Source organism: Phoxinus phoxinus, assembly GCF_949152265.1.
Source record: "Phoxinus phoxinus genome assembly, chromosome: 4".
NCBI lineage: Eukaryota > Metazoa > Chordata > Actinopteri > Cypriniformes > Leuciscidae > Phoxinus > Phoxinus phoxinus.
This window is the reverse complement of record NC_136879.1, coordinates 12,296,073-12,309,672: the sequence shown is the minus strand read 5'-3', so window position 1 is coordinate 12,309,672 and position 13,600 is coordinate 12,296,073. Positions and strand designations below refer to the sequence as shown.

Here is a 13,600-nt window from a genome sequence, read left to right as displayed (position 1 = left end):
TATAGCCGCCACGTAAACTTTGAGCGTGGATGGGGTCCTACCCTTATCCAGAAGCTCCTGTAGGAAGGAGAGAACCTCCGCTTCCCCGCACTGCAGGGGTGATACACCCCGGGCTGAGCACCAGCCAGAGAACACAGACCATTTAGAGGAATAGAGCCGTCTAGTAGACTCTAGCCTGCTCGATCGTGTCTAATACTCCTTTTGGGAGGTTAGCGGGTACCCGTTGATGGCCCACACATGTAGGGACCAAAGCTCCGGGCGAGGATGCAAAATCGAGCCCCTGGCCTGAGAGAGGAGTTTCCTCCTCACTGGTATCGGCCATGGAGCAGTGCTCGTCAGCTGCGTCAGTACTGGAAACCAGGCTTGGTTTGTCCAGAACGGAGCCACGAGTAGCACTGAGCATCCGCTTTCCCTGATTCGCTCCAATACCTGAGGTAGAAGCGAGACAGGAGGAAAAGCATAGTTCTCGCTCTTGGAGAAAAATTTCGGACAATGAGCGTTTTCCTGAGATGCAAACAGGTCTATTTTCGCTCTGCCGAATGTACTGTCTGTGGGTGTAGAGACATTTTTCCGTGAGAGTCTGTCTGGGCCGATATTCAGGTGCCCTGGCACGTGCACTGCTCACAGCGAGCGCAGGTTGTGCTGGGCCCAAACCAGGAGGCGTTCCGTTAACCTGTAAAGGTTTCGGGATTTGACACCGCCCTGGTGATTTATGTAGGCCACTACTGACATGTTGTCCGAACGGACCAGGACGTGATGTCCTTTTATCCGGGGACAAAAGCGCCTCAGCGCGTAGTCCACTGCCAACATTTCTAGGCAGTTTATGTGTGGGAGCCTTTCCCGTTCTGACCACTGACCAAAGAACGGTCTGCCCTCGAGCTACGCTCCCCAGCCTGAGGTGGATGCGTCCGTAGACACCACCTTTACGCTCGAGGAAGTCCCCAGGCTTACACCTGACTGGTACCAGTCTGTCGCACTCCATGGCATCAGGGCTGACACGCATTCCTGATCGACCTTGAGGCGACAAAGACCGGAGACCCATGCTCGGCGCGGCACTCGCGCTTTCAGCCAGAACTGCAGCGGGCGCATGCGCAGCAGGCCCAGCTGTAGTACTGATGATGCTGAGGCCATGAGACCCAGCATCCTCTGAAACTTCCTGAGCGGAACTATGGAGCCGCTGCGGAAGGTTTTTTATCATGTGCAGAATGCCCAGTCAGCGCTGTGATGACAGCTGTGCTGTCTTAGACAGCGAGTCCAGTTCTGTGCCCAGAAAATATGTTTTCTGACTGGGAGACAGTGAACTTTTCGCCCAGTTGACTCTGAGACCTAAAACCTCGAGGTAATCGAGTAATAGGGTCCTGTGCTGTACAAGCTCTGATCGCGATTGGGCTAGAATCAGCCAATCGTCCAAATAATTCAGAATTCGTACGCCTTGGAGTCTCAAGGGTGCCAGCGCCGCGTCCATGCACACTGTAAACGTACGAGGTGCTAGAGACAGGCCGAACGGGAGGACTGTATACTGTATACTGGCCCTTGAAGGCGAATCTCAAGAATCGCCTGTGACGTGACGCAATTTGTATTTGGAAATACGCATCTTTCAGATCTATTGATATAAACCAGTCCCCTCAGCAAATCTGCGCGAGGATTTTTCTGGTCGTGAGCATTCTGCGCTTCATAAGCACTTTGTTCAGCTGCCTCAGATCTAAAATGGGTCTGAAACCCCCGTCTTTCTTTGGCACCAGGAAATATCTGCTGTACAAACCCCCTTCGCTCTGAGCTTGAGATAAAGTCTCTATGGCCCCTTTGCTCAATAGCTTCGCTATTTCGGCTCGAAGTAGATGTGCTACTTCTGTTTTTACTGTAGTTTCGACCCTCTCCGTGTAACGGTGGGGCGTCGCTGGAAGTGTAGCGAATAGCCTCTTTTTATAATGTTCAGCACCCACTCTGAAAACACCCGGGAAGTTTTTCCCACGCATTCGCATGAGTAACTAGGGGTAGAATGAAATCTGGGCCCTGGTCGCGAAATGGCGGCGACACGAGAGCAACCGTGTGCTGTAACATGGATGCCGTGTTTGCAGCGCTTGAGGTGGGGGGGCTTGCTTAACCGAGCGGGCAGCCCACGCGCGCTCAGCTCTCTCAGAGCTGAGTGCGAACAGGCGGCTGTTTAGGGCGGCCTGTCGCAGAGCTGGAGCGCTTGGGCATAAAGTGTCTCATGGCTTGCGACGTTTTCTGTACCTCGGCAAATCGTTCCGCGAAATCCTTGACGGACGCTCCGAAGAGGCCAGCAGTCGAAATGGGAGCGTAGAGGAACGCAGCACGCTCTGACTCCGCCATCTCAGAGAGTGTCAGCCAAAGATGTCTTTCTGCCACGGTAACGGAGGCCATAATTCGCCCAGTGGCATGTGCAGCGGATTTTGTGGCGCGAAGAGCGAGGTCTGTGGCACTCCGTAAATCCGGCACGCAGATCGCTCCCCGGCCTTCCTCGTCGAGCTTACGGAGAAGGTTGGCCTGGTGAATCTGCAACACCGCCATCGTGTGCAATGCCGACGCAGCTTGTCCAGCGGCGGCGTAAGTGCGGCTGTTCAATGCTGAGGACGTGCGGCAGGCTTTGGATGGTGACGCTACCTTAGCCCGCATGATAGCACTGGGAGGGTGCAGAGGGTGGGCAAAGGTGAGTCGCTACAGCCTCTTCCACCGGAGGGAGGGACTGGTATCCTCTGTCTCTAGCACCGTCCAATACGGAGAATGCTGCTGAGGCAGAAGTACGCACTCTGGCTGAAAATGGGGCTTTCCAGGACTTCGCTACTTCTTCGTGAAGCTCAGGAAGAAAGGGCGCGAGTCGTGAGGACGGCGAAGCGCGGTCTCCAGGCAGAAAACAGCCATCCAGCCGGTTAAGCGCAGGCTCCTCGGGCGCCGACCACTCGAGGCCGAGGCTCGCGACGGCCTGTGTGAGCAGACGCATCAGCTCTGCTTCAATGCTGGCCTTTCCTCCTCGACGTTCATGAGCGGCGGGGGCGGGGAGATCCACAGAGCTCGCCCATCCCTCGCTACCCGAAGCGAGGAGAGAACAGCAGTCGTTCTCCACAGACGCGGCTTCACCCTCATCGTCCATAACTAACATAATTGTCCGTCGGTCAGAGAGTCCAACGAAGCGAGCGGAGAAGCTGGCGGCGGCAGCGGCGAGCTCCTCGTGGTGGAGGGAGGTTCCGGGTTCCGCTGAGCAAGGCGCTTTTTACGGCGTGGCACTGCAGCAGGCGGAAGTGCAGCTTCAGCGAACGAAGCCAGGCGAGTCCGCAGAGTCACCATAGGCATCGTCTCACAGAGATGGCAGCCGCCATCGGTGAGGGCTAAAGCTGCGTGGTCCTCACCCAGGCAGGAAACACAAATCACATGGTGGTCCCCGTCGCTGAGTGGAGCTCGACACGAGCGGCAGTTGTGAGACATCTTGAAAAAGACGCTCGGCTCTTTTAGTGTGGGAGAAAAAATGTGTGACGCGGTGGCGAACACACACACAAAACACACACACTTTGAAAAGGATATAATATTCCACGCCGGATAGCGATGCAGGGAACGGCGACTGAAGGCGTCGAGATGTCGACCAGCGGCTTCAGTTGAAAGGCGGGTCCTGCAGTGATGCTTCTCGACGGCTGTGGCGGCTTCCTCTCAGGATCCAGCGATGCGGGAGCTTCGCTGAAGAAAGGAAAATCGGAGTACGACAGCTGTGCTCGGTTATTTATAAACCTAGGCCACGGCCATTCTGGCGGGACGTGACGTAGAGGGCGCGAAGTTAAGGATTCATTTTTTGGCTTCAATATCTCGAGAAATAATCTTTCCTGCAGCGTCTTCGACGCAGTACGAGAGAACTCTCGTAAGAGAACCCTGATTTTCATTCACAGCTGTCATGCGTCTTGAGACGCTCTCCGCCAGTCTTTCACACTGATGTTGGACTTTATGCCACTCCTGGTGCAAACATTCAAGCAGCTCGGCTTTGTTTGATGGCTTGTGACCATCCATAATAATAATAATAATAATAATAATTCATTACATTTATATAGCGCCTTTCTGGACACTCAAAGCGCTTTACATAGAAGGGGGGAATCTCCTCAACCACCACCAATGTGCAGCATCCACTTGGATGATGCGACGGCAGCCATATTGCGCCAGAACGCCCACCACACACCAGCTTACTGGTGGAGAGGAGACAGTGATGAAGCCAATTAGTATATATAGGAGGATGATTAGGAGGCCATGATGGACAGAGGCCACTGGGCAAATTTGTTACACCCCTTCTCTTTCGAAAGACATCCTGGGATTTTTAGTGACCACAGAGAGTCAGGACCTCGGTTTTAACGTCTCATCCGAAGGACGGCGCTCTTTGTCAGTATAGTGTCCCCGTCACTACACTGGGGCGTTAGGACCCACACAGACCACAGGGTGAGCGCCCCCTGCTGGCCTCACTAACACCTCTTCCAGCAGCAACCTGGTTTTTCCCAGGAGATCTCCCATCCAGGTACTAACCAGGCTCAGCCCTGCTTAGCTTCAGTGGGCAACCAGTCTTGGGTTACAGGGTGATATGGCTGCTGGCATATCCATCCTCCTCTTGATCACACTCCAAAGGTTTCCAGTGGGTTCAGGTCTGGAGACTGGTGGTCCTCCATCCACACCTTGATTGGCCTGGCTGTGTGGCTGGATCATTGTCCTGCTGGAAAACCCAATCCTCAGAGTTGGGGAACATTGGACAAAGCTGACAACTGATGATCTGGGGGTGCTGCAGGTCCCTCGCTTTGCCCTCGGTCTAGTGCCCGACAGGCTGTGTGCTAATCACCAGTTTGGTTAGTTGAACAGCGTCTGGTTTTCCTTTTGCAGGATTCTGCATGTAGATCCGGTGTTGGTGAGAGAGATCTCTGATTTGCAGTTCAGCTTAGAGAATGAGTCAGTGCACGAGCATAACAGCGAATAGACGAAAGCGAGCAAAGACAGAAGGACATTCCAGTGTATGAATATTTTCATGAGCTGAGTGGAATACAGAAAGTGATCAGGAGATTGATATTCAAGATGGTAAGCAAGCGCTGCTTTGTTTACGGTTTGTATATTTGCAGTTTGTGTTTCACAGGAGGAGGAAGGGTCAAGGACTAGTCAGGACCAGAGTATCCGACAGGGAAGGAGAGACCTCAGGAGTGGGAACATGGGCAGGAGTCGAGGAACATCGTACGACACACATTTCAGCGGCTCCTTCAGAAGAAGAGAAAGCTCGACAGAGGAACACGGTGATCCTCGAGGGAACGATCGCTCTGGGTGAGGAGGATTAGCTGGACATATAACTGCGTGTTATAAATTAGTCTCATTGTATTGCTATCGTGATTGCCATTGACACTGCTTAATAACTGATCAGGTATCCGTTACTTCCTCTCCGTTCTTAAAGTCCCCATGAACCCCATGGCGTTTAGTATGAATATGTTAGCTCTAAAGTTATCTATATATGTGCTCCAAAAGAATTAAAACATTCACATTTAAAATATATAAGCATTCAAAACTTAAGGTCTCGCACTACCGCCGATATGAATCAATGATTTTGATGACATCACTGCACTTCAGCTTCTCATCAGATTTCCTGTCCAATCAAATGCTCTAGAATCTACAGCGTCCCGCCCCCAGATGCTGAAGCTGCGGCTGAAATCGGCACTTGTTCACACTAAAACTATTTGTATTTTATATGTGACCCTGGACCACAAAACCAGTCACAGAGGTCAATTTTTTTAAATTGAGATGTATACATAATATGAAATCTGAATAAATAAGCTTTCCATTGATGTATGGTTTGTTAGGATAGGACAATATTTGGTCGAGATACAAATATCTGATAATCTGGAATCTGAGGGAGCAAAAAAATCGACTCATTGAGAAAATCTCCTTTAAAGTTGTGCATTTATGTTCACGATTGTGCTGCATTCACTCACAAAAATACATGTTTTGTATATTTACGGTAGGAAATTTACAAAATGTCTTCATGGAACATGATCTTTACTTAATATCCTAATGATTTTTGGCATAAAAGAAAAATGGATAATTTTGACCCATACAATGTATAGTTGGCTATTGCCACAGATATACCCGTGCGACTCGTGACTGGTTTTGTGATCCAGGGTCACATATATGGTGATTGAATGCCGCATAGTGCACTATATAAGGCATAGGGAACACTTCAGACAGTGTAAATATGCTTTCCATTGGGGCGAATGAATACCACCGTATCCAGATCAGACGGTGGACCTGCGCCTGGACACGACCACAACTCATGATGAAGTGTGAGCAGAGATTGTGTCCTCTCCGCTGTGAAGACCTCATCGACACAACAGCCATCGGCACTGATCCTCAACAAACCCGTCTCCACACCGGCGTGACTCCGATCTTCAACCAGATGAACTGGATAATATTCTGAATGTTCTGGTCCAGTCTGACTTCTGTCCTGTAATGCTGCCCGAATCATAATCACACACTGTTCGTTCAGTGGCCAGAGGAGAACTGAGCGACTGAGGCTGGTTTCTCCCGAGGTTGTTTTCTCCATTCTGTCACTGATGGAGTTTAATTCCTTGCCACCGGCACCTTTGGCTTTTGGCTTGCTTGGTTGGGGACTTTAATATTCAACAATATTATTGATCTGCATTCACACCATTACATGAGAACTGACCTCAGCTGGACGACGGCATCACGTTTTCTACAGAGCGGCTATTTATATAAATTAACTAAATTAATAACTTTTTACAACAATGAATTATCACTGAAGTTACTTGAGCTGGACTGTGACGCTATTTTCTTGTAGATCTGCTGTACAGCCGAAACAAACTGTGTTGCATTATTTTCCTGTTATCTCTGTAAAGCTGCTTTGAAACAATCCGTATTGTAAAAAGTACTATATAAATAAAGGTGACCTGACTATGCATGGACCAACATACACTTCAAAACGACACATCTACACAAACTAAACATCCCCAGCATGATTATCAGCACTGTTTAATCTAAAGGGGGGATCAGTAGACAGTGGCTGATATATGCTGTCAAATGCGGCTTTATCAAGCTCAACAGCTCTGATATAATCGAAACGCTATTGGCTATTTTAAAAAGGGGAGGAGCTGTTTGATATGCCCCGCCCTGTCGTCCTGTTACAGTGGAAGTTACGTCACCACACTGAAAAACGCTGCTCGTCTCAAGGCACATCAGTGTCATCACGGTGAACGCAGTCTCCGGCCCGTGATTCTCTGAAGCATCTGTGAATATGTCAGTTTGAATCCTACACTGTAAAGCCACAACTTTAAAGGGGTGGTATAATGCCATTTTCACAAGATGTAAAATAAGTCTCTGATGTCCCCAGAGTGTGTGTGTGAAGTTTTAGCTCAAAATAGCCCACAGATATTTTTATATGGCATGTTAAAATTGTCACTTTTTGAGGGTGAGCAAAAACACACTGTTTTGTGTCTGTCCCTTTAAATGCAAATCCCGGCACAGAGGGCGGAGCTTCAACAGTTTGCACTCACACACACACACACACACTGAACATTTCAAAAACTTTTAGCCTTTTATGTTCAAACTGGAGTCAGACAATGATGGAGAGACTCGAGAAGAAGTGACAACATGTAGAAGCAACAGGACATTTCTGAATGGTTGATGAATTTATGTAGCTTATGTGTAGTTATCTTCTAGTCATTGATTAGCATATTCTGTCTTGATAATCTATAAATCGTGTTCAGGGGGCGGGGCTTATGTAAATTCTAGGGTTTGTGATGTCACTAACCCGGGAGGAATGTCGTGTAGCTCCTACCAGCCGCGTGTTGTAGTCCTTAAAAAGCAATTTATTTAAAAGCAAATATCTTCCTTTGCTTTGAACTTTGAGCGTTGTAACTTTGCAGATGTTGTTTATGATCAAACAGCAACATTACACACTAACTAAAGTTAGAAAAGTGAAATCATAATCAACCACCCCTTTAAACCCCGCTCCCCTCATTATTTATATCGGCGTAGTGGTGTTGAAATAATTTTGTGTTTTTAAAGGAGGAAAAATAATAGGTTGCTTTTATCAAAGTGATCTTACTTCGAACTACATTATAGTGTACATTATAATTATGTAAAGTTATCAGAAACATAATTCTACGGTGAAACATCACACTATTAAAGGTAGGGTTGGTAATCCTGTTCAGAAACATTTTTTTTTTATACTGGGTGAAATGGTCCTTCCATTCTGATAGTAGTCAATACATTATGTGTTCAGAAAAAGGAATGAAACAAATCTGACCTCTGTAGCAGCTGTAGGACAGTAAAAACTCTGACCAATCACTGCCATTCTGTGCGAATGTAAATAACCAATCAGATGCCTTCATGTCTCGTGCCCGAGCACCACTGCGTGCACAGCAGTGATGCGTGGGTCAATGTATAAACAACCCGCACCCGACCGACGTTTTCAACTAACCCGCCCGCAACTCGGACCGCAAAAAAATAAAGAAAATATTGTACCCGACCCGCGTTTGTTTAAAGTAGCTATAGTTTATGCTCATCGCGTCATGGGCCATAGACGGAGGAACTAGGGGTGCGCATTTTTCTGAATGCTGTATATCGCCTAGTGTTTTGTAATAAAGGCTTGATTTATTCATTTATTTCGTTTCATTTTCTTAACAATTAAGATGCTGCATGTGTTTATCCAGTCTAATCGACGTGTGCGTCTCTCCCCGGACTTTCCCAACAAAAAGCCCGCCCCCTCTCAGCAAATAGGCTACATAAAACTGACATTACTGAGCTATATGCGTTTAAAAGTAGCCTATTAAAATGGCACAATGGCATTGCTCAGTTCAACGCGTTGGGAAATCGGGCATTTTGTCCCGCGTCAGCTTTTATTCAAAAGTTAATAACGCGCTCAACATTCAAAAGGTAAATAAGGATTTCCCACGTTCATCTGCAGACTGCTCGTGCGTCATCCTCGCGCATTCAGACAATAAAGTGTAGACCTATGTATTTCATAGAACATTGTGTCTAGTACTATATAAATTACAAAGGTAAACGACCCGACCGACCGCGACCCGAATATCATTAAAAATATTTTTGGATGACTCGTAACCGCGGGTAACCGCAGGCACCCGCTCATTTTGGATCAACCCGCGCATCACTGGTAGGTACATGCAGCTGACTCCAAATGTGGATGCGCGTTCATGTTTGTGGGGGGGGGGCGTAGCTTTGGACGGAGCACTGACAGGAGGGGGCGGAGCTTAGAAGAGGTGCCACTTTCAAATCTGGCTAGCTCTCCAACATTACCTACTCTAGCTTTAATGGAGTTGATGTTGATATAATCCCCCTTGGGTTACACTTTATTTCGATAGTCCACTTTAGACATTCCACTAACTATAAGTAACTTTGCAACTACATGTCCACAGTCATTAGAGTATTACTAGACTCTTAGGTTATGGTTATGGTTATGGTTAGGTGTTAGGGTTCGGTTAGGAGAATAAGTTGACATGAAGTTGCCAAGTTACTTATAGTCAGTATATCTGTTGGAGGGACATTAAGCAGACAGTCAACTAATACTCTAATGAGAGTTAGTTGACATGTAGTTGCAAAGTTACTTCTAGTTAGTAGAATGTCTAAAGTGGACCATCGAAATAAAGTGTTGCCCCCCCTTGTGACAAAATCATGCAAGTGACTTTAATTGTGTCACAACATTCAGCATGCGAAACTCAACAATGGTAACAAATTAGCTAAGACTAACGTTTTTCTTCACTGCGTACTTCCCACTTCCACAGATGTTAGTGTTGCTCCAAATGTGGAAAACAGTATTGAATAATGAAGGTGTGTCCAAACTTTTCACTGGTCCTTTACAATAGGCAAAAGACCTCTAAGATTATCAGCAATAAAACTGTCGTTACATGTAGAGGATCAAATCAGACGGGCGAAAGTGAACACAAATGGGTTAGGGACAAAGGTGATGTTAAATTGAAATTTAATCATTACAAAGATATGCCTAAATAGTTGTACTGGAAACAATAGTTGCATATACAACTTGATGAGGTCCTGCCCAAAAAACAACTACTATTTATACGTGTAGAATTCTATCATCTCCCAGAAAAGTAAACTTTCCAGCAGCAATGCTGGTCCCCAGTTCCTCTAATGAAGATGCAAACTACACAGCACATAAGGCACAAGAGCTGGACAACTGAGTTCTCCAGACCAGCGTTTGCTCCCGGGTCTGTCTCAGCATTATATACACACTCTCTGAGAGATACAATGAGTGAGTCTGTTAGGTCTAGTGTAGTCGGTACCAGGGACACTATGAGAAAAGAATAGGGCTGAGCGTTTCTGGCACCTAAAGCATTAATTAAACCTGTGAGGGTCATCCCGTGTGAAATCGTTACATTCATATTCAGCCATAATAGAAAACAAAAAATGGGACAAGAAATATCAAGACATTGAAATGCTTTAGAGAACAAAAGAAAGAAAGAAAAATGTGATCCACTTCACAGCACAACTGCATGTCTGCACTGTTTATAACCTTTCCAAAAAGATTTCAGAAATGACCAGGAAAATAATAACTTCTCATCATACTCCATGAAGAACTGTTGTTCAGCGAGTTAAAGTTTCTTCTTGCTTACAACCCATACCACGCATTTGATTATAAAGGTCCATGCATAACGTGTTTGATTAGTATGTTAAAATCGTGATTCTACGCAGTCTTTTACATTTTTTTATACATTTTTTTGTTTTACATCATTCACGTTAGAATGAGGGAATGTGTGTCAGTGTTTTCTCTTCTTAGACAAACATGTCAGAATGATAATAGCAAACACATATAAACTCTTCCTTATAAAAATCATCCCAACATCAGGAATGTAGAGAACAGGAATGGTGCGTGTCCTTTAACTCCAGACGTCCTGTGAGTAGCGTCCTTTAGTCATCAGTTTCTTGATGTAATCTACGGCCTGAGCGCGGCTCATCGCCCCCAGCTCCTCTGCGATCTCATAGAAGGCGTTCTGCACGTCCCGGGCCATGTTTCGGGCGTCCCTGCGGGAGGAAGATCACGGACAACATTAGAACAGATTCAGGGACGCCTCGGTCTCATGAGGTCTCACGTGTGTGTGATTCTTCGGACTAGTTCTGAAATGTACGCACCCACAGATGTAGATGTGGGCAGTGTCTGTGTGGATTAGTTTCCAAAGAGTCTCCTTGTTGTTCTTCAGGAGATGCTGTACATACACCTGGGAATAAAGTAAGGCAATGGTTAAACACTTTATAAAAACAGAACAGCTGCTCTCCCTTGTCCTGTGATTCATTCATGCAATGACTTTTACAGTTTTTGAATAAATATAAGACGGGGGTACAGAGAGGAAGTGTGGATTATCTTTTTTATTTTGGCTCTTTTTTTTAGGCACACTTTTTTTAGTGTGGAGGTGTGTGTGTGTGTGTGTTACTGTACCTTCTGTGCCTGGTCTCTGGAAAAAGCTACGTTGAGTGCCGTCAGAACGCCAGTCTTCTCAAACTCCTCGAGCTCCTCTTGGTACAGAAAGTCCTCGTTCTTGTGACGACAGCCAAAGTACAACTCTGTCTCTCCAACTTCCTTACCTACAGATGGGAAATCAAGATATGAATTGCATGAAGGTTACAGAAGTATTTGCACATAACTTTCCATTGTTTTTGACACTAGTGTAGTGGGTAATCCAGATCCTGATACCTGACAGATGTAATGTTGGGGTAACACATTACAAGTAGCGTGATTTACACAATCAGATTACTATTTTCAAGTAACTATAACTTAACACATTACTTTTAAATTTACAACACAATGTGTAAGTACGACTGTCCCCATGCTGAGAGGAATCAGGAGTAAGTGCAGAGATGCTGTGTGAACATGAGGATTGTAGTTATTAACAGGGATTTACTCATCTCACTTGCACAAACACATTCAGGATTCCTTAAAATGAATAAAAACACTGATATGCAAATTCAGGATGTTATGCAAACCTGTATTAATTAAATATATTAACTAATCAAATGTGTTATATTACACACATACACTGTATATAATCTCACTTTATCAACCAATGTCTTTGCTGCTGACAAATAGATAAACATCACATTTGTGTTTCTTTTTTTAAAATTGCTTAAGAGTGTTGAACTTTCTTCTCTTGCAATACAGAATATTATTAATAAACAAACAATCAAGCCCAGCACAGATGAGAAAAAGCAATGCAAACGTAACATAACTTTACTTTCCAAAAAATAAATAAAAATGACTACGAAATGCAATTAGTTACTTTTTTAGGAAGTAATGCAATATTGAAAAGCCTTTCCCCAACACTGGCCCCAATGATACACAAGTATAAAAAGTATAAATAAATACTGGTATAAATAATAAATATGTGTGTATGAATCTGTCATGGCTACCAAAGCAATTCTATTACTGGTGTTGTAAATGAAACTGGTAAATGTGTAATATTACAATGATATACTGCAGATGAAATATTCAACAGGTAACAGGTTTTTATATTATTATTGTTATTACTTTTGGGCTTCTTTCTTTCTATAACAGTTAAAGAGCAGACAGGGAAAGTAAGGATGAGAGGTGGAGTAAGATCAGGACGTGACTGTACTGCACCTTTATGTACAAACATATACTGTGTTTTTATATCAACATCTAGGACAAACTTAAATGAGTCATTTTAAGAACAAATGCAAAAACTTGACCAGAAAAACTTTAAGTAATGCAGTTATTAGCCTGGAATATACTGTAATTTCACACTAAAGTGTTGAACTGTGCTTATCTTGAAACACAAGAGTGATACTGAAAGCTGATTGGACTGAATGCTTACTTCTGATAATGACACATTTAGTTTAAATAACAGTTTATTATATACTGTACATATATACTGCGGGCGATGTACGATGTAAGAGACACGATAAACCGCTAGGATTACAACTGGTATATGTTTGTGCTCACATGACATTGCAGTGTTGTGTCGACACCAAAGTTGATCATTTTCAAGCATTTTTAAGCCTTGCCAATTTTAGCCTAAAAGAGTTTGATGTTTGAAAAGATGTTTGAAACTGTTCAAGTGCAATAAGAAGTGAAAGACTTCTGCACATCTTATTCAGTGTTGCACACACCTCACGTGCACAGAGTAAGTACTGAACCGAGTTATTATTTTGTGGTTTATCGCACTTAAATGGTCAAACACACAAAGTTATGGCAAAGTTGATGACTTCCATAGTATTTGTTTTTCCTACAATGGAAGTCAATGTCTGGTTACCGACATTCTTCAAAATATCTTCCTTTGTGTTCAGCAGAAGAAAGAAACTCATCCGGGTTTGAAACAATTTGAGGGTGAGTAAACGATGACAGCTATTTGAAGCAGTGTTTAAAACTCACCTGGGCTACTGTGTATAAAAGAGAAATATGGAAAACAGAAAGATATACATACATAGTAAGCAAATCAATTAGAACAAACGTTAAATGCGATTACTTCAGTTGTTGCGTTGAGTTTGAATACATTTAGGAGCACGTCTCCGCCTCCCCTGCCTCTTCTGATTGTAATAAGCACATAACAGCAGAAGTCCATGACCTGCGCGA

General features: G+C 44.9%; 1 protein-coding gene across 1 annotated transcript in view; it reads right to left on the bottom strand.

Moving 5' to 3' along the window:
- Positions 1 to 9,962: 9,962 nt before the first annotated feature.
- The window catches only part of porb (P450 (cytochrome) oxidoreductase b), a 36,768-nt gene continuing 33,130 nt past the window's right edge, over positions 9,963 to 13,600 (bottom strand). The window contains exons 14-16 of the mRNA XM_079611256.1: positions 11,450 to 11,595; positions 11,146 to 11,231; positions 9,963 to 11,037 (exon numbers count right to left, since the gene is read on the bottom strand). Of these exons, the coding sequence (XP_079467382.1) occupies positions 10,893 to 11,037; positions 11,146 to 11,231; positions 11,450 to 11,595 (377 nt within the window). The 3' untranslated portion in view covers positions 9,963 to 10,892. The remainder of the gene's footprint in view (positions 11,038 to 11,145; positions 11,232 to 11,449; positions 11,596 to 13,600) is intronic.